The 18,250-nt window shown below is 38.4% G+C and overlaps 8 protein-coding genes across 10 annotated transcripts in view; 4 read left to right on the top strand and 4 right to left on the bottom strand.

The window, feature by feature from the left end:
- Positions 1-4,198, top strand: part of Drak (Death-associated protein kinase related) — a 36,235-nt gene extending 32,037 nt beyond the window's left edge. For both annotated transcript variants that reach the window (XM_065299846.1, XM_065299847.1), the window contains exons 2-4: positions 1,951-2,411; positions 2,464-2,710; positions 2,776-4,198. In XM_065299846.1, coding sequence (XP_065155918.1) covers positions 1,951-2,411; positions 2,464-2,710; positions 2,776-3,118 — 1,051 coding nt within the window. In that variant the 3' untranslated portion in view covers positions 3,119-4,198. The remainder of the gene's footprint in view (positions 1-1,950; positions 2,412-2,463; positions 2,711-2,775) is intronic.
- A 2,906-nt stretch (positions 4,199-7,104) lies between these two features.
- Positions 7,105-8,286, bottom strand: LOC135789916 (tRNA methyltransferase 10 homolog A). The gene is made up of 3 exons (XM_065299984.1): positions 7,843-8,286; positions 7,504-7,794; positions 7,105-7,443 (listed from the first exon to the last, which is right to left on the bottom strand). Exons 1-3 carry the CDS (start codon positions 8,284-8,286, stop codon positions 7,165-7,167), a joined length of 1,014 nt encoding a protein of 337 aa, XP_065156056.1. The 3' UTR covers positions 7,105-7,164.
- Positions 8,287-8,422: 136 nt separating this feature from the next.
- On the bottom strand, positions 8,423-9,135 carry ND-B17 (NADH dehydrogenase (ubiquinone) B17 subunit). Its single transcript, XM_065299986.1, has 2 exons — positions 9,047-9,135; positions 8,423-8,994 (listed from the first exon to the last, which is right to left on the bottom strand). Exon 2 carries the CDS (start codon positions 8,971-8,973, stop codon positions 8,470-8,472), a length of 504 nt encoding a protein of 167 aa, XP_065156058.1. The 5' UTR covers positions 8,974-8,994; positions 9,047-9,135; the 3' UTR covers positions 8,423-8,469.
- Rpt6 (26S proteasome regulatory subunit Rpt6) lies at positions 9,131-10,713 on the top strand. Its single transcript, XM_065299981.1, has 3 exons — positions 9,131-9,289; positions 9,376-9,517; positions 9,576-10,713. Exons 1-3 carry the CDS (start codon positions 9,272-9,274, stop codon positions 10,628-10,630), a joined length of 1,215 nt encoding a protein of 404 aa, XP_065156053.1. The 5' UTR covers positions 9,131-9,271; the 3' UTR covers positions 10,631-10,713.
- Positions 10,714-10,857: 144 nt separating this feature from the next.
- LOC135789912 (tyrosyl-DNA phosphodiesterase 1-like) lies at positions 10,858-12,530 on the top strand. 2 transcript variants are annotated; one of them, XM_065299980.1, is made up of 6 exons: positions 10,858-11,021; positions 11,073-11,313; positions 11,368-11,663; positions 11,754-11,804; positions 11,867-12,077; positions 12,152-12,530. In XM_065299980.1, the coding sequence occupies exons 1-6, from the start codon at positions 10,913-10,915 to the stop codon at positions 12,474-12,476; spliced, it is 1,233 nt and encodes a 410-aa protein (XP_065156052.1). In that variant the 5' UTR covers positions 10,858-10,912; the 3' UTR covers positions 12,477-12,530. The 2 variants fall into 2 exon arrangements, with proteins under 2 accessions (XP_065156052.1, XP_065156051.1); XM_065299979.1 differs by having other exon boundaries at positions 11,368-11,804.
- An 88-nt stretch (positions 12,531-12,618) lies between these two features.
- On the top strand, positions 12,619-14,230 carry Ssl1 (general transcription factor IIH subunit 2 Ssl1). Its single transcript, XM_065299982.1, has 4 exons — positions 12,619-12,786; positions 12,886-13,087; positions 13,144-13,962; positions 14,021-14,230. The coding sequence occupies exons 1-4, from the start codon at positions 12,731-12,733 to the stop codon at positions 14,141-14,143; spliced, it is 1,200 nt and encodes a 399-aa protein (XP_065156054.1). The 5' UTR covers positions 12,619-12,730; the 3' UTR covers positions 14,144-14,230.
- On the bottom strand, positions 14,149-15,928 carry DCTN2-p50 (dynactin subunit 2). Its single transcript, XM_065299983.1, has 6 exons — positions 15,768-15,928; positions 15,236-15,705; positions 14,948-15,174; positions 14,721-14,884; positions 14,560-14,662; positions 14,149-14,503 (listed from the first exon to the last, which is right to left on the bottom strand). The coding sequence occupies exons 1-6, from the start codon at positions 15,801-15,803 to the stop codon at positions 14,322-14,324; spliced, it is 1,182 nt and encodes a 393-aa protein (XP_065156055.1). The 5' UTR covers positions 15,804-15,928; the 3' UTR covers positions 14,149-14,321.
- Positions 15,929-15,969: 41 nt separating this feature from the next.
- LOC135789917 (uncharacterized) lies at positions 15,970-17,017 on the bottom strand. The gene is made up of 3 exons (XM_065299985.1): positions 16,777-17,017; positions 16,350-16,726; positions 15,970-16,297 (listed from the first exon to the last, which is right to left on the bottom strand). The coding sequence occupies exons 1-3, from the start codon at positions 16,817-16,819 to the stop codon at positions 16,088-16,090; spliced, it is 630 nt and encodes a 209-aa protein (XP_065156057.1). The 5' UTR covers positions 16,820-17,017; the 3' UTR covers positions 15,970-16,087.
- Positions 17,018-18,250: the final 1,233 nt, after the last annotated feature.

Genomic DNA, 18,250 nt, shown 5'->3' with positions numbered 1-18,250 from the left:
AAAATAATGTAATTTATCGATGACGAAAAGTAAAGCCAAATTGTCTATATAAAGAAGATGAGAAAAATATTTCGCATCGCTTTGTTTGACTATTTGAAGCTCTGACTAGTAGTGTACAGTTCTTGAGTACGGTGAAAGCTGGCTAGCTGGCCAGCAGACGACGACGATGCGACCTTTCGACCCCGCGAGACATTCTTATCCGCTGCAGAAAACTCGCAACGTCGGAATGCTAGCGTGTGTCTTCGTGTCCCACAAAAACTGTTATCAAAAAGTAAATAAAAACTGATCAATACTCTAATTTAACTTTAGTTTTTTTTTAGCTACTGCATCTTTCGACACGCTATTCATTGCAAATCGCATATCTTTCTAAAACGGAAATGTCAGTAGAGGAGATGATTGTCGATAGCAAACGTATAAATGTAATTTTAATCGTAATTGACGCTGCATGCCGTCGTTGACGGGAAGCGCGACTTTCTTTGCTCACCAGCTTACATTTTCTCTTTTTGCATCATGTGTGTTTACTTTACGTTTGCCCCGAACGCAAATGCGTTATCGCCGTAATTTTATCTCGAATAACTCAATCGTGCAGCGCGCTTGTGAACTGCGGCTTCTTATTTTCCGGCGTTAATTAAAGCGTTGGATATCGCAAAAGCCGCAATGTTTTTTTGCTGTGTGATGTGTGATGATGATTACTCTGATGAACAGTGTGGAATGTTTGCATTCGGAATGCACGCTGAGAATACAAGCGCAAGTTGCTTTGATTGCTGGCTTTCGCTCGAATTTTCACATGCAGCAACAGACGCACAATGGCGGTTGCATCCGACAATTCAAGCGACGATGACATGCACTGCGCGAGTTAACGCGCTGCGAAGAGATTAGTGTGTTTCCGCATTTCTCAATCATTTCCAATTCTTGTGGATTCGGTTTTATTATTTATTCCAGGCGAGAACTCTCACGCAATAATTGTACCTATTACCTACTAGGTATAGTTTTCTTACTGCTTACACATATGGTCACACGTTATGTTAGATTACTTGTCACATATTCTTCTACATCTTGCATTCTTCTACTGCTGCGCGCGTTTGTCGATTGTGCTGTTCGGCGAGAATGCGGGCGCTATCGACGACGACTTCCTGTACGAAAATGGTCGCGCATCCTACGTTGACCTGTCATGCTGGCCACAACAATCACTAACCTAACCATGAAAATGCCCTCGCTTGCAACCCAGCGCACATGCGCACTCTCGTAACGGTATTTTTGCTGTGACAAAGAGAAACGACAAACGGCACTTGCGTAGACAATGGATGCGTAACTTAAACGTCAAGTATTCGCGAATATTAGCCTTGTTTTGTTATTGGTAAGTGCATTTAAGAATTGATTTATTTATTACAAATGTTATACGACCGCATCGTTTAGTTGAGATAGAGTTGGTTCGCCGATAAGTGTCCCAGTTCTCATGTTCTCGTGGCACACACAACCGAGCGCATCGGTGAAGACGCAAGATCACAAGATCATCGCGCGAGCAATGGATTTGCGCGCTGTGTGCATATTTTTGTATTGAATGTGCAATTTAGGTTGTTTGTTCATGTGGGGGTGTGCGTGAAAATTAACTTAAGTTGACTTAACCTGAAGATAACAAAGGACGATGAAAAACCACATTCTCCGAGCAATACGCCTTTGTTTTCACTTCAGAGTAATCTAGATAAATCTAAAACATCTTTGAATAGGTATGAATTGCAAAGAATAATGGCTGCAACAGTGCTGCCATTATCAACTTAATGCACTCTAATACGCTAATAATGATGATGACAAGGTGCAAGTGCAGTGCGATAAAATCAAGCATTCGCAGTCTTCTAGGCGCTCATATTAAATATATTTTCAAGTTCATTGACACGGGTTTGCGACGTTGCTAAGACAATTTGGAATTAATGCGTTTCATTTTCTTTGCAGGGGAAAGTTTGCCAACGTCCGCAAAGCTACACACAAAATTACCGGCGTGCACTACGCAGCCAAATATATTAAAAAACGTCGACGTGCTGTCGACCAAACCCCAGAGATACACCACGAGATTGCTGTGTTAATGAAATGTGCGGACAACTCGCGCGTAGTACGTCTGCATCAGGTGTACGAGACAAATTCAGATGTCGTACTTATGCTTGAGCTGGCCGCTGGCGGTGAACTACAGCAGATCCTTGACCAGGACGAAATACCCACTGAGCTAGAGGCGCGCCGTGCTATGAAGCAGGTTCTGGAGGGTTTATCGCATCTTCACGAGCGCAACATTGCCCATCTTGACCTAAAGCCACAAAATATTTTATTAAGCGTTGAAAACGTCTGTGATGACATTAAACTATGCGATTTTGGCGTTTCGAGGGTGTTGGAACCTGGCACAAAGGTTCAAGCTATCTTAGGTAAGCATGCCTACGTCTTTTTTTTCAACTCTAGAATATTTGATTATTACAGGTACCGTCGATTATGTGTCACCGGAAATCTTGAGCTACGAACCAATCACATTGGCGGCAGACATTTGGTCGATTGGCGTGCTCGGATACGTTCTCCTTTCGGGGGTGACACCTTTTGGGGCAGATGACAAACAGGAGACCTACCTGAACATTTCCCAAGGTGACGTGACCTTTGAAGATGTCCACTTCTCGGACATTTCCAGCGCTGCCATAGATTTCATCAAGTGCACTTTAGTTGTGGACCCACGGTAAAAAAAAAAAGACTGCAAGTTGTTATAAAGTTATTAACTTAATCTGTTCGTTTTACTTTCAGAAAAAGACCAACTGTTCAGCAACTGCTACAACATCCATGGATAACTCCGAAGCTGCATCTGAAAACACCAGTGATACGCGAGGAACCTATTGTAAATGTACCAATTACACCGAAGACTACTCCCGTTTCACAGCGCAAGTCAATGCCTGCTTTGACTTCTGACACACCAATTGCGTCGCGTAAGAGCTACGATAGTTACGATGGCAACGCCCCACCTACCCCAACCGCAGTGCGCTCATTTGTCGCAAATTGCATGTGCGCCCAGTGTGGCACCACCTGCCGGCACATGCAAGCACCCGTCGCCAAGACCCCCATCACGGTTGACCGTGGCATTTTGTGCTAGCACCGCGCCCCCGACGCCACGCGAGTTTGCACCACCGATCCTTTGGGTATACTTTATTGTAGATTTTGTAGATTTTTTGCACACGTCCGCATCCAAGCCATGGTGGCGGGGATGGTTTCGGGCGTGCTAATAAGGTGGATTAAAAAAATGGCGCTCATATCGATTGAAGACAAAGAAGTTGCCTAGTAGTAACCTAGTCACAGATAGACAAAATTGAAATGAATAAAAGCAAATTCCAGTTTAGTGCCTCTCGTTATATCACAATGTATACATTTTATTACCAACTATTCAATACTTGCTATTACTATATTAATATTATTAAAGAATATTTGAGAATTTTATCGAATCGTACAAAATGTTTTAAAAATCTTCTCTATCATAACGTTACAAATAAAAAAGTATTATTTACTGATAACAAGGATGATATCAATTGATAGATCATATGGAATGTATAAACCAGTGGATTTTATCAAGAATAGGTGAGGCTCGGTGTAAAACAAGTGGCAATAAGTTCACGTTGCATAGAAATAATGTTTTCGCATTGCGATTATCTGTTTTGTGCGTCGTTTCTTTTGATGGGACTTAATTGTGTTTAGGGCTGTGGTTAGACGCGAAAATTGAGGGCAAGTGCTACAATTGCATCTTAAAATTTGTATAAATATTTATATTAACGCCCAGTTATGTTTTCGGTGTACCTTTCACTTATTTAGTGTTGAGGCAATGCACATAAAGCAAAAAATGTTGTATATTTAGTTTATTTAATAGTTTTACTTTTCTTTTTATTTTTTTTTTCTTATCACACATCAGATGTTAGATAATTGTATTTCATTTTTTACGCCTGCGATTGATTCAATTGATTTGAATTGCAATAGAAGCGTTGTAGCGGTGTAGAAGCGTTGTACAGGATGGAAAAAGATTCTTGTACCTTATTGTATGATTTCATCATTAATTTCATTAATATTTGTGTATGGGCGCAGTGCCACCGGCTGGCGAAGCTGGCGGCGCGCACAAATTAGATACAATTGTAGACTAATTTATTAAGAGCAATAGAAATTAAAGAAAAGACATGTTATAAAATAATTGCGAACTAAGAATTTTAATTTGTTTGAGTGAATGCGTGATTACAAAGATATTTTGTCAACTTGTGTCATCGTCTCTCTTTGACTCTTCAATTGCGTCACTATCATACGTATGAACATCACTTTCAACCTGGTTGGGTTGATTGGATTTAATACACTTTGGTAGCGTAGATTCGAACGTCTCCTTGAAGCTCTTTCCCTCAATAACCCTTAACAAAATTTCGAATACTTGCTTGATTGTAAATACTTTCCAATATTTCATGTGGAAGTATTCGCTCATTGGTAGCTGACCATGTTCAATTCCTTGTTCGAGTGCCTTTTTATAGCAAATGCCCTGGAAAAAATCATTAAAATAGAAATGATTTTCACTAATCTCTATACAGATCAGTTATATTTTATGTGAATTGTGATCTACAAGTCCTCCAATGATGTAGACCTTATCCTCCTCCTCCAAAGTGGTGATTATATGTGATGTGGTGATTATACTAGTGAGAAGTCAAGTAGATTAACTTTTGCCCATTATGTTTCTTCATCTCTGCTTTTGCCTTGCCATCTAAACTGGTTATGTGCTCTTGCATGGGTGTAATTGATCTTCTATTTCCTAACTCTAAAAACTTGCCTCTTTTTGGAAAATTTAAAAGCATGCTGTGGAAAACACCTTGTATCTCGCAAACAAATACACTTTTTTGAGTTTTTCACCGCCATATTATTGTTTAAGAGACGCTCTACACAATGCATACCATTTTAATGCGCTAAACATTCTGGAAGTGCCTTAAAATGCCCTTCAAACATCGGCATTTTTATAACATTTTGAAAACATGTTGTGGAAAACACCCTGTATCTCGCAAACTATTGCACTTTTCTTGAGTTTTTCACCGCCATATTATAGTTTAAGAGACGCCCTACACAATTCATGCCATTTTAATGCGCTAAACAATCTGGAAGTACCCTAAAATGCCCTTCAAACATCGGCCTTTTTTGGCAATTTTGAAAACATGCTGTGGAAAACACTCTGTATCTCGCAAACTAATAAACCTTTTCTGAGCTTTTCATCGTCATTTTATAGTTTAAGAGACGCTCTACACAATGCACGCCATTTTAATACGCTAAACATTCTGGAAGTGCCCTAAAATGCCCTTCAAACATCGGCCCTTTTTGGAAATTTTTAAAACATGCTGTGGAAAACACCCTGTATCTCGCAAACTAATACACTTTTTCTGAGTTTTTCACCGTCATTTTATAGTTTAAGAGACGCTCTACACACTTCATGCCATTTTAATGCGCTAAACATTCTGGAAGTGCCCTAAAATGCCCTTCAAACATCTGCCTTTTATGGAAATTATGAAAACATGCTGTGGAAAACACCCTGTATCTCGCAAACTATTACACTTTTTTTGGGTTTTTCACCGCCATTTTATAGTTTAAGAGACGCTCTACACAATACATGCTATTTTAATACGTTAAAGATACTGGAAATGCCCTAAAATGCCCTTCAAATATCCGCCTTTTATGGAAATTATGAAAACATGCTGTGGAAAACACCCTGTATCTTGCAAACTATTACACTTTTTTTGGGTTTTTCACCGCCATTTTATAGTTTAAGAGACGCTCTACACAATACATGCCAATTTGATCCGCTAAACATTCTGGAAGTGCCCTAAAATGCCCTTCAAACATCGGCCTTTTTTGGAAATTTTGAAAACATGCTGTGGAAAACACCCTGTATCTCGCAAACTAATACACTTTTTCTGAGTTTTTCAACGCCATTTTATAGCTTAAGAGACACCCTACACAATTCATGCCATTTTAATGCGCTAAACAATCTGGAAGTGCCCTAAAATGCTCTTCAAAAATTGTTATTTTTTTACGTTTTTTTAAATTTTTGGGTCGTGAAACGGACAAATTTTTATTTCAACATTCTTTATTCTTCAAAACTTGAAATAATTTATAACATTTTTTGTCTGAAGAACAGGGTCGAACTTTTTAAGTGAAAATATTTTTGGCCGAAGAACAGGGCCGAAGTTTTTGTGTTAAAATTTTTGGGTCGAAGAACAGGGCCGAACTTTTCAGTCAAAAATTTTTCGGCCGAAGAACAGGGCCGTACTTTTTAAGTTAAAATATTTTGGCCGAAGAACTTTTTTTTCTGCGAAATCAAATTAAACTTTAAACGCTAATAACTCCTGAACTAAAAGGGCTAGAAGGGAACGGACGGCAGATTCTTGACCCTTGAAGGATTCTCTACAAGATAGGCTATTAAAAACGGCCCTTTTTTTTCGCCTCAAAACTGAAAAAAGTGCAAAGAGGTACCTCTTATAGGTTTTTTGATTTTTGAAAAAATCAAACTAAGCACGCTATCCTGTAGAGAACCCTTTAAGGATTAAGGGCCTGAAGTCCGTTCTGTTCTAGCCCTTTTAGTTCTCGAGTTATTAGCGTTTTAAGTTTTTAATTGCGATTATCTCGGAAACTAAAAGGGCTAGAACAAAACGGACTTCAGGCCCTTGATCCTTAAAGGGTTCTCTACAGGATAGCGTGCTTAGTTTGATTTTTTCAAAAATCAAAAAACCTATAAGAGGTACCTCTTTGCACTTTTTTCAGTTTTGAGGCGAAAAAAAAGGGCTGTTTTTAATAGCCTATCTTGTAGAGAATCCTTCAAGGGTCAAGAATCTGCCGTCCGTTCCCTTCTAGCCCTTTTAGTTCCGGAGTTATTAGCCTTTTAAAGTTTAATTTGATTTCGCAGAAAAAAAGTTCTTCGGCCAAAAAATTTTAACTTAAAAAGTTCGGCCCTGTTCTTCGGCCAAAAATATTTTAACTAAAAAGTTCGGCCCTGTTCTTCGGCCGAAAAAAAATTGAACTGAAAAGTTCGTTTATTAAGAGCAATAGAAATTAAAGAAAAGACACGTTACAAAATAATTGCGAACTAAGAACTTTAATTCGTTTGAGTGAATGCGTGATTACAAAGATATTTTGTCAACTTGTGGCATCGTCATTATCACTCTCTGACTCTTCTATTGCGTCACCATCATTCGTATGAACTTCATTATCAACCTTGTTGGGTTGAATATTAATGCGCTTTGGTAGCGTAGATTCGAACGCCTCCTTGAAGCTCTTTCCCTCAATAACCCTTAACAAAATTTCGAACACTTGGTTGATTGTAAATACTTTCCGATGTTTCATGTGGAAGTATTCGCCGATTGGTAGCTGACCATGTTGAATTCCTTGTTCAAGTGCCTTTTTATAGCAAATGCCCTGGAAAAGATCATTAAAATAGAAATGATTTTTAGTAATCTCTATACAGATCAGTTATACTTTATGTGAATTGTGATCTACAAGTCCTCCAATGATGTAGACCTTATCCTCCTCCAAAGTGGTGATTATATTTTCGCTCTCACTAGTCAAGTAGATTAACTTTTCTCTGGGAAATATGTCCAAATAGGATGTTTGATGAAAATTCAAATCCCAGTGTTGATAACCATTATGTTTCTCCATCTCTGCTTTTGCCTTGCCTTCAAAACTAGTTATGTGCAGTTGCATAGGTGTAGATGATCTTCTATTTTCTGTATAGACTCTAAGAACTTGCTTGATTACTTTTCCAAGATCCTAAAATGATAAATTAATATGGAAATCTGTAATAAATTAACTTATTACTTTTGGTATCATTAAACCATCAAAACTCAGGTCAAGAACAACACTTGTTTTACAACTTGAATTGGCCATTCTACTCCTTTTCAATTGTTTTCTGGTTGGCCCTAAATCAAGGTTGTTCAGCTTAGCTTCATGCTTTCTTTTTTTAGTTTTTAGCCTTTCCTTGGCTCGCTTATCCTTCTTAACAGCCTCAAATTTTAACATCCTCCTGTATTTTTTAAGTTGGGACTTACTCAACTTTGAAACTTCCACACCATTAAAAAATAATGGGTTGCCATCGTCATCGTGCAACTTAATCTCCTCTTCATTGAGCTTCTGATACTTTTCCTGGTAATATTCCCTTGTTTTAAGGTTAGTTTCGCATGCTTCAATTAATTCGTCCTTCTTATTGCAGGTTTCACTTGAATTTTCCATCTTTTCCTGGGTTTTATCACTAGATACATTCATTATCGATTTAACGACACTGAAACCTCTATTAAACTAACAATTGTGTACAAATTTGTGAATACTGCTAACAATATTATGATGTAAATGTCAATGCACAGCTTCCAATATAAAACTGATAAAAATTAATACATTCACATTTTTAACATAATTATTTATTAGCACTACAAATACAATTTTTACAGTTTATAACTTCATTTGGGCATATGCACTAAAATCCCTGTCAGCATAATCTCTACCTTCATGCTTTTTAGAAACAAATGGATAACCTGGATCTCCAGGAAGCACAGCTTCTCTTGACTCATTTACATAGATTCCACCAAGTCTAGTCCAGTCATTTTGATTATATTTCAAATAATAAGTAAACCAGTAGGTCAGCCCAATACCAATCAGGGCTTTACCAGTAAAATACCGAATATTGCGTGCTCTCTCGAAGCCAAGAGATGGAGTGAGCATTCTTTGCAGAGCTTCCAGAGGGGCACGATAGAAACGCCTAATGGGGTTGTACTGGAAATTATACATCTCCGGCACATTAACAGGTTCACGATGGGTGAGCACCTGATCTTTTAACCATTGGGCTCGAAAGGCTCTTTCAGCATCTGTCATGCCCAGCAAGCGTTCACGTTCGCGGACATAACGCCCAGCAATCGACATCGGCTTTACGCCCGCTGTATCAGATGCCTTCCCCATGCTGAAAGAATCTCGACAAGTCTAGAATTTGTGTTGTTATTAAATTATATAATTTTTGATAGATCGGATTCACTTGTTTTGCAGGTTATGTAAAACAATAGGGAATTTACTTTGGTAAATTTTTGAAACTGGTGGAAAAATTTGACGTTTGACAGTGTAATAATATGGGGAATTTTGTGTTATAGTAATATCCCAAGTATTTTTCCTGGCTGTCAAAGACGGTGATTTGTTATTTCTCGTTTGTAGTCGGCGTTTTCTCAACTTTCTTGTTAACAGTTTTGTCGGAAATTTCAACAAGATGACTGTCACAAACAAGGTAAAAACTTATCACAATAATTAGTATTATACGAAGTAACTCGTATTGGCTTAGTTGGGTTCTTATTAATGTTTTGAAATACCTAGATGGAAGTTGATGGAGGCCCAAAAAGTGAGGGTTTCAGGTCATATTACATTACCAAGATAGAAGAATTGCAACTCACTGTTGCAGAGAAGAGTCAAAATTTACGTAGGTTGCAGGCCCAAAGAAACGAACTTAATGCTAAAGGTATACATCTTAAATAAACTGTTAAATGATTGATTAATGTATATAATGCTTATAATAGTAAGAATGCTACGAGAAGAACTCATGCTGCTTCAAGAACAAGGCAGCTATGTTGGTGAAGTAGTCAAACCAATGGACAAGAAAAAAGTCCTTGTTAAGGTTCATCCAGAAGGCAAATTTGTTGTTGATATTGATAAAAACATTGATATCAATGATGTGACTCCCAATTGCAGAGTGGCTTTGCGAAATGAAAGCTACACTTTGCATAAAATCTTACCTAATAAGGTTGATCCTTTGGTTTCTCTAATGATGGTTGAAAAGGTCCCAGATTCAACATATGAAATGGTGGGTGGCTTGGACAAACAAATCAAAGAAATCAAAGAAGTGATTGAACTGCCTGTTAAACATCCTGAACTTTTTGATGCATTGGGTATTGCTCAACCTAAAGGCGTCCTTTTATATGGTCCACCTGGCACGGGCAAGACTCTTTTGGCGCGGGCCGTGGCCCACCATACCGAGTGCACTTTTATTCGTGTTTCCGGTTCCGAGCTGGTGCAGAAATTTATCGGTGAGGGATCCCGCATGGTCCGCGAGCTTTTTGTCATGGCGAGGGAACATGCACCTTCGATCATCTTCATGGACGAGATTGATTCCATTGGTTCGTCGCGAATTGAATCAGGATCTGGAGGGGATTCTGAAGTCCAACGGACAATGTTAGAGTTACTAAATCAATTGGACGGATTCGAAGCCACTAAGAATATTAAAGTTATTATGGCGACCAACAGGATCGATATTCTGGACCCGGCATTGTTGCGACCTGGCAGAATCGACAGGAAGATCGAGTTTCCACCACCGAACGAAGAGGCGCGTTTGGACATCTTAAAGATTCACTCGCGAAAAATGAATCTTACGAGAGGGATTAACTTGAGAAAGATAGCAGAATTAATGCCAGGCGCCAGTGGAGCTGAAGTTAAGGGTGTTTGCACCGAGGCGGGGATGTATGCACTTAGGGAGCGTAGAGTTCACGTTACTCAAGAGGACTTTGAGATGGCTGTGGCCAAGGTCATGCAGAAGGACTCCGAGAAAAATATGTCCATCAAGAAATTGTGGAAGTAAACTTAATATGTATTTTAATATCTCTGAATGTATCGATTTCACAAGAAAAGTGAAAAATTCGTGAATTTAAATCTTTAAAATGAGTCTTCATTGCTATATTTTAATAAGATTTGCCTTGGTTTATTTCATGCATTGAACTATAAACTTCAGTTTGATCGATTGCCAAAACTACAAATAGTATTAGGAATTGCAATCGCATCGCGATGCATCTGATTCGTCTCACTACGCGCACCTTTCAGTCGACAACATAAGTGTTTCGGGCGATTAATTTTCGAGTAAATAATGGAAAACGCGGAATCCACGGCAGCAAAGATGCTTAGAACTCACCCCTATAACATTTTTTATAATTCAACACCCAATGCAAAGGACGAAAATACAATTTCGTTTAAAGGTATGTTATCAACGATCCCCGAAAATTATATTTACATGCATTTATTGGCAGATTTATTATGCCCAAGCTTGGGCGAGCTAAAATCATCCTTACACATAAATTTTCTCGTCGATTTACTCTGGCTCTTTGACGAGTACATGAAGGTTGGCCTTCAAAGCAAACCGATGACTGTGCTTTACGGTTTTGAGGTCGATTACAATGAACAAGAGACGGTCGATGTGTTGGACAAAATTATGCCCAATGTTAAGCATCACTTGATCGAAACGCAAGATATATTTGGCATTAATCATTCGTGAGTTTCCCGTAATTTATGGTCCCTTCTCTGTTGACTGTTAGATTTCTTTAGACGCATATCAATTTTTGAGTACCAAGATGGCAGCATTCGCATCGCCATCATGTCCGCTAATCTGAAAGATGTTGACTGGCACTCTATGAATCAAAGTGTTTGGTTGAGTGAATCGTGCCCAAAAATGGCGTCTTATTTAAGGGACAGTGAATGCTCTGGTCCGACTGGCTTTAAAAAGGCGCTTGTTAATTACTTGAAGAAGTATAAAATGTCCGCCGCACTCGCGGAGTGGATTAATTTAGTCCGTCGCGCCGATTTTTCCAATGTTAAAGTGTTGTTGGTAGCATCTATTCCAGGTGCGCATTATATTAAAGGTGTTGGTTGCCATGTGTTGGATATGGCCTATTATCTTAAAAAATATTGTACTGTTCCATCTGATCCGGAAGAAGAGAATACCTGGCCGATTATCGCAGCCGTTTCGAGCTTAGGCTCTTATGGTAAAATGCGCTGATACAGGAACTTAGAGTACTTTTTAAAATTATTGTTATTTTAAATTTAGGCGACAATGCAAGCGGCTGGCTCACGAGTCTGTTTCTGCGGAGTTTAGGTCGCCATCGCTCCTCCACAAGCGATTCTAGCCGGGAGGCCAGTCTCTATTTGGTGTATCCAAGCACGAAAAACATAAAATCGATGGATTTGAATCTACCAACTTCATCGAAACAGGCAGCAATTAAAGACTATCAGCAGGAGTGGTTAAAAACATTTCTACAGTAAGCTGCAAAGTGTTGTATTTCCTATTACGAGATAAATTAAACGAGATATTTGTGTTTGTACTCACTTTCAGTCAATGGAAAGCTGACAAGTTAAACAGAAGTTCAATGGTGCCGTATTCTAAGAGCTATTGTCGAATATCGCCTTGCATGTCTAAGCTGGCGTGGTTTCTGTTTTCTAGTGCGAATTTAGCAAAATCTGACTGGGGTGTTAAATGGGATTCTGATGTTTACGTACGAAGCTGGGAATTGGGCATACTTTTTATTCCGAAATTCTTTGGAATGGAATATTTTCCATTAATGGATAATGACATTCAAGAGAACGAGAAGAAAGTAAAGTTTCCTCTCATGTTTGATTTACCATTAGTATTATATGATACGGATGATGTTGCGTATTAAGTTTAGCATGTATCGTTTAAATATAAGCGAATAATTTATTAAATAATAATAGAACGTATTTATTTGAATCGGAGACTCAATATTATTGGCGGATATTCGTTTTATATTCATAATTCTTGCATGAAAGGTTGGTTGCCTACTTATATAGGTTTTCATTAATTTTCTGTTGAATTTATGTTCAACACGTAAATTGCCGGATATCTAACAGCTACATCCAGCATTCAACTAAAAAAGAGAGTTTTTACTTGTGCACTATGGATGAAGATGATCCTAAAGAATACCGCTGGGAGACTGGATACGAAAAAACCTGGTAACCCAATATAGCTATAAATTTTGGGATTTTTTTTATCAAGTTTTACCTTTTTGAGGCTAGTTTTCAAGTTTTAATTTATAATCTGTATTTTTAAAGGGAAGCAATAAAAGAAGATGACGATGGATTTCTTGAAGCTTCCATTTCGGATATAATCCAACGTGCGAAAAGAAAGCGCCAAGCTCTTAAACAGGGTCACACAAAACTGGGTATGATGCGTCACATGTATCTCATCATTGACTGTTCTGAATCAATGGGTGGCCAAGATTTAAAACCAACTAGATTATTATGCACAATAAAGGTATACATAAGCCTAGAGATGAGTTAATGCTCTTATTAATTTTTTTTATTTAAAAGCTATTAGAAGTTTTCATTGATGAATTTTTTGACCAAAACCCAATCAGTCAACTTGGAATCCTAATAATGCATAACAAACGCTCCGAGAAATTGAGTGAACTTACTGGCAATCCAAAGAAACACATAAAAGCAGTTCAAACTTTGAACAGAACTTCTTTGGTGGGAGAACCATCCTTGCAAAATGGTTTAGAACTAGCTGCAAAATCATTAAAACTACTCCCAACTCATGCCAGCAGAGAAATATTAGTAATAATGGGAAGCCTTACAAGTTGTGACCCGACTGATATCAACACAACTATTTCAATGCTGAAATCGGAGGGAATCCGATGTTCAGTAATAGGTTTAGCTGCAGAAGTGAGAGTTTGCCGGCATCTTGCAACAGCAACTGGTGGAACATACAATGTTATTCTTGATGATGCACACTATAAAGATCTATTGTTACAAAACATTGACCCACCGCCAGCTGCAAAGGGTTTGGAATCATCGTTGATCAAAATGGGATTCCCGCACCAGATTGGTGCAGCTCAAGAGAGTGTTGGTGAGGAGCCTCTCACGATGTGCATGTGTCATATTGATAGCTGTGATGACAGCAGTAAATTAACTACGGGTGGGTATTATTGCCCGCAATGTCTCAGTAAATATTGTGAATTGCCTGTGGAATGTCGGGCTTGTGGGCTTACGCTGGTGTCGGCTCCGCACTTAGCGAGGAGTTATCATCACTTGTTTCCAGCGTCAAATTATAAGGAGGTACAGGTAGAGGGTGAGCCATGTGGGGGATGCTTTGCCTGTCAGAAGGTATTTACACATTTGGATAAACAGGTAGGCATCAACGTTAGTCAACGTAATAGAATGGAATTTGAACCAATTTCATTTTCAGGTCTATCAGTGCTTTAAATGCACGAAATTTTTCTGCATGGACTGCGATATCTTCGTGCATGACACATTACACACATGTCCAGGTTGTGCTACGAATTTAGCAACCTTCCAAGGTTCAAACTAACAGTATGTGTTACGTAATTCTTTATTTTGGTTATAAATAATATTACCATAATGAAAAAATGAAAATAATTACCGTCCACCAAAACAAGATATTAGTGAGTGCGACTGTTTATCGAGAAGCAAAACATTAATTTATGACCAATTTCGTGTTACATCTTACGAGCACTAGTGTAGTTAAGTTATTTTTTCTTGAAAGCTTTCAACCTAGCGTCGAGCCCGATTACGGTTTTATTAATCTCATCTAAGTTGACTGCAAAGCTTTCCTGTACTCCTTTAAGGAGAGCTTTGTTGTTTTCCACATTGCCTTGAATTTCAGCCTGAAGAACTTCCACTTGAGTGAGTGTGCTTGCAAACTCGACACCTATAGAGATCCCAAGTCAAGTTTTATTATTACAAAAAACAATTATTGTAACTTACTTTTGTTGTGCAGTTGTTCCAAAGCCTGTAGACGTTCTACAGTCCCTGGTAAAACTTTTGCGAAATTCTCGCTGTCCTTTACCAAATCATATAACTCCTTGATCTAGTTAAACATTTAACAATTTAAAAGAATTTAGTTTATATATGTGCAACACCATTACCATTTTATCCTTCTCCACGTCCGCAGCCATTTCCTGCTTGACTTTCACAAGTCCGTCCATTTTTTGCGCCAATGCTGTGAGTCGTCCTTCAATGTGATCCAACTGTTTAGGGGCCAGGAGACATGCTGTTGCTGACAAGTGCTGAGCTGACTCTAATAAACTGCCTGATGTGAAATGTACAATTAATTATTCAGATTTTCATGAATTAAATATAATGCTGAACCCACTTTTCTCAGTAGCAGATGTGAGACGTGTCAATTTGTCCCCCTTGGTTCCCAGCACGCTCTCCAATCGATGTAGGCGCATCTCAAGGTCGGCCACGCGCGCCGTCTGCTGAAGCTTTATCTTCTCCGGCCTGTAATTCAGCTGGAAGGTTACACCCTCGCCCTGCGCTTGACCCTCGGGTGCTTCGACTGACGCTTTTTTGAAGCTCTCCAGTTGAGCCAATAAATTCCTATCACAAGTCAATTAACAAAATCAATCCAAAATCCTAATAGTTGCTGCTTATTTATTACTTTATTTGTGCTCCTTGTGGATCAACTATACTGCTGATCAAATCCTCTCCAAGTGACTCTGCAATTTTGAGATCTGCCAACTTTCTCAGTGCTTCATCAATCTGAGTGCCAGTCACTAGAATGCTTTCCTGTTGTTTTCCATCCTTGGCACTTTTTTCCTGTTGTTTCACTTCTTCAGCCAATTCAGCAAGTTCACACTGTAATCTTTGTGCTTTCTGTACCAGAGTCTCCTTCTGTCCTTGTTCCATCAGTTCCCAGTTTATTTCATACCCTGGTTGTGGAGTTGAAGTCAGAGTGTCAGAAAAGTCCACCTTCTGTCCATCAATAGCTTTGCCTTTGAACTTGTTGAAGGCATCATTAGGCGAAATGGTAATACGTTCGACTATGGTGTTAGTCTCCTCTATGAAATTTTGTGCCTGGTCAGACTCTGGTAAGTCTGCTGTTTCATAGACATCAGGCTCATCATAAGCCTATTTTCAGAATACATTGTTAAAATGTGCATTAATTATGATATACCTGCAATGACACTTACTATTCCTTCTAAACCGGCGTATTTGGGGTCTGCCATTATTCACTACAGTGGACTATTTAATATTATCACAAAGAGATATGAAATTGTTCGCCCATGAAAGTTAAGAGGTTAGGATTTGACAAGTTACTTATGAGACAGATTATGACGTACTGTACCAAATGTACCCAATAAAAACAAGGTTTTTCAAATAATGTTGAAAAAATCAAGCAATAAACGATTGTTTATTGTTCAAACATCTATTTACTAATACAAATCATTTTTTCACAAAATGAACACAAACAATTTATGATTCTCCTCAACTATAATTTTTTTATAACACATCATTTTTTTGGTGGCAATCCCATTTTCTCTCTGATCAAAAACTCCGGCAGCCGTCTTCCTTTCCATCTTTTCGGGATTATAATTTCGTGCAGCTTGTCCAAACGGTCTTGAACATATTTCCCTGCATCAAAAGCTTCTGCCTCATGACACTGAGCAATCAAACCAGCTTGGAAAGCCTTTTCTTTTTTCAATTCTCTACGTTGTCTAACCTGTATGAGAGTCATAAATTATAAGCCAAACTAAGGTAGACCAGAAACTTACTTTTGCCCATTCATACTTCATCCTTTTCCTAAGCTTTTTTAATTTGTGTTTCTTCATCTTCTTTCTTCTAATCACAATTAATCTTGCAGCTTGTTTCTCAATGGTGTTTTCAATTGTAGTAGGTGCATCAATTTTGATACTGTCCCTTCCATTGAAGTCATCTGGGTCTTCGTCAGGTGGCACCCACAATAAGCCATTTGGAAACCGAATTGAATTTTCTATTAATGGATTTTGAAGTGGTGCAGGTTCATGGTAAATCCAATTGCTATTCAGTCCTGATTGAATTCCTAGCAGTGGTATGCAAGGTTTTGGTTGTCGAATGATCTCTCGCGTGACGCATTTTGTTGAAAGAGACTTTGTAGCTGCCTTTATAAAAGCTACAAGTAATTGCAATAAATTAAAAGAAATGAGCATTTGATGTACTTACCATGAAACTTAATTAAATTTATGGACCTCGCCAGAAGAGACATTGTTTAAGGTTAAATTATAATCAAATTTTGTATGCCCTCGGTCGTGCAGATGGCGTTTGGAGACATGAACTTTTCACAATTTTAAACTTGTTTTGATTAGATCGAAAAAAAAACGAAATCCCCGGCCTCCTACATACGAACATTTATACCAATGTTTGTTTTCTAATAGTGACATACTTGTTTTATCTGTAAAGGAATTTAAACTGGTTGTCATTGTCATCTGGTAACAATTCTAGTAACTTTGAGGGCGCCACTGTCATTGACAACAACATCTTTGGTTTTGACGCTTGATATTTCTCTCTCTCTTCTTTTGTACAGACTTATTTACGTATGAGCTAAGTAAAGTTAAGTAAACACTTACTGTACGCTATAAAAATATCGTTTTGGCGATATTGTGAGGGTATAGCGTACAGTAAGTGTTTACTTAACTTTACTTAGCTTATACTCACCCTCTCGTACTACCATTGTATTTCAACAGATAAATAGGTACAACTCGCAGAGAATATTCTACGGACTAATATCTATAACATACAGTAGTTAAAGCGGAAATCTGAAAAATAAAATTTTTTTACTTAAGAAAAAATTGCCAAGGGGGGGGTGCTTGATACTTTTTTTCGACGATTTTTGAAAATTCATATCTCTTAAACTAAAAGCCAGAGCAACCAACGAATCGCTGGTTATTGAAGACTGGAAAATTCTGTACCAGATAAAAATTTTAAATATATATATTTCCTACAGTAAAGGGTCGAAAAAGGCGACTAAAAGTGCTAAAAAGTGACATTTTTTAATTTTTGCCCATTTCATTCAATCGCGAATATTTCGTAAACTAACAGAGATAAATACGTAGGTACAACTCGCAGAGAATATTCTACGGACTAATATCGATAACATACAGTAGTTAAAGCAGAAATCTGAAAAATAAAATTTATTACTTAAGAAAAAATTGCCAAGGGGGGGTGCTTGATACTTTTTTTCGACGATTTTTGAAAATTCATATCTCTTGTGGAAAACTGAGTACACACCAGTTCGCTGCGAGGAGTTTCTTCTGTTGTGTACCCTTGGGTGGTGCATGCACACTTTCGTGTACGTGTGTCACACGGCCGCTACCATTTAAGACGCCACACTATTTAAAAAACACTCTTTATTTTTCGCGTCCTCAGATGGCGCGACGATGTAGGTTTAACCCGGATTATTCCGGCGAGTACATTTTGTTTTTGACGTGATAACGTCTTTAAAATCGTTTTAGTCGGGTGACATGTTCAGAAACTGTGTCACGAGGCCTCTCGAGGCCGATCGCAGGTATACCCCCCTCTCGTTATAACGAGAGAGAGACGGACCGATCTCCCGTCGCATCTCGAGCGCTGCCAGTCATTCCATGAAACTTGTGACGCGGAATCCACACGAGCGGAGGCAGGCATAGCGTTCGAGTGA

This window comes from Atheta coriaria, unplaced genomic scaffold (genome assembly GCF_025399875.1).
Source record: "Atheta coriaria isolate IRGN ID8LTWV9N9 unplaced genomic scaffold, Caltech_Dcor_3.1 hic_scaffold_3_pilon, whole genome shotgun sequence".
NCBI classification, from domain to species: domain Eukaryota; kingdom Metazoa; phylum Arthropoda; class Insecta; order Coleoptera; family Staphylinidae; genus Dalotia; species Dalotia coriaria.
The sequence above is the reverse complement of the archived record's forward strand: the minus strand, read 5'-3'. Positions and strand labels throughout refer to the sequence as shown.

Excerpts from the sequence above, each read along its gene's own strand:
- LOC135789916 (XM_065299984.1), bottom strand. The coding sequence starts at position 8,286 with ATGAATGTATCTAGTGATAAAACCCAGGAAAAGATGGAAAATTCAAGT. Across the intron at positions 7,795-7,842 it reads ATGGTTTAATGATACCAAAA|GATCTTGGAAAAGTAATCAA; the intron begins GTAATAAGTTAA and ends TTATCATTTTAG. Across the intron at positions 7,444-7,503 it reads TAGATCACAATTCACATAAA|GGCATTTGCTATAAAAAGGC; the intron begins GTATAACTGATC and ends GATCTTTTCCAG.
- ND-B17 (XM_065299986.1), bottom strand. The coding sequence starts at position 8,973 with ATGGGGAAGGCATCTGATACAGCGGGCGTAAAGCCGATGTCGATTGCT.
- Rpt6 (XM_065299981.1), top strand. Across the intron at positions 9,518-9,575 it reads AAACGAACTTAATGCTAAAG|TAAGAATGCTACGAGAAGAA; the intron begins GTATACATCTTA and ends TGCTTATAATAG.
- LOC135789912 (XM_065299979.1), top strand. The coding sequence starts at position 10,913 with ATGGAAAACGCGGAATCCACGGCAGCAAAGATGCTTAGAACTCACCCC. Across the intron at positions 11,805-11,866 it reads TTCGAGCTTAGGCTCTTATG|GCGACAATGCAAGCGGCTGG; the intron begins GTAAAATGCGCT and ends TTTTAAATTTAG. Across the intron at positions 12,078-12,151 it reads TGGTTAAAAACATTTCTACA|TCAATGGAAAGCTGACAAGT; the intron begins GTAAGCTGCAAA and ends ACTCACTTTCAG.
- Ssl1 (XM_065299982.1), top strand. The coding sequence starts at position 12,731 with ATGGATGAAGATGATCCTAAAGAATACCGCTGGGAGACTGGATACGAA. Across the intron at positions 12,787-12,885 it reads ACTGGATACGAAAAAACCTG|GGAAGCAATAAAAGAAGATG; the intron begins GTAACCCAATAT and ends GTATTTTTAAAG. Across the intron at positions 13,088-13,143 it reads GATTATTATGCACAATAAAG|CTATTAGAAGTTTTCATTGA; the intron begins GTATACATAAGC and ends TTTATTTAAAAG.
- DCTN2-p50 (XM_065299983.1), bottom strand. The coding sequence starts at position 15,803 with ATGGCAGACCCCAAATACGCCGGTTTAGAAGGAATA. Across the intron at positions 15,706-15,767 it reads ACGCCGGTTTAGAAGGAATA|GCTTATGATGAGCCTGATGT; the intron begins GTAAGTGTCATT and ends TTCTGAAAATAG. Across the intron at positions 14,504-14,559 it reads GGAACAACTGCACAACAAAA|GTGTCGAGTTTGCAAGCACA; the intron begins GTAAGTTACAAT and ends GGATCTCTATAG.
- LOC135789917 (XM_065299985.1), bottom strand. The coding sequence starts at position 16,819 with ATGTCTCTTCTGGCGAGGTCCATAAATTTAATTAAGTTTCATG. Across the intron at positions 16,727-16,776 it reads AAATTTAATTAAGTTTCATG|CTTTTATAAAGGCAGCTACA; the intron begins GTAAGTACATCA and ends AATTACTTGTAG. Across the intron at positions 16,298-16,349 it reads TGAAGTATGAATGGGCAAAA|GTTAGACAACGTAGAGAATT; the intron begins GTAAGTTTCTGG and ends ACTCTCATACAG.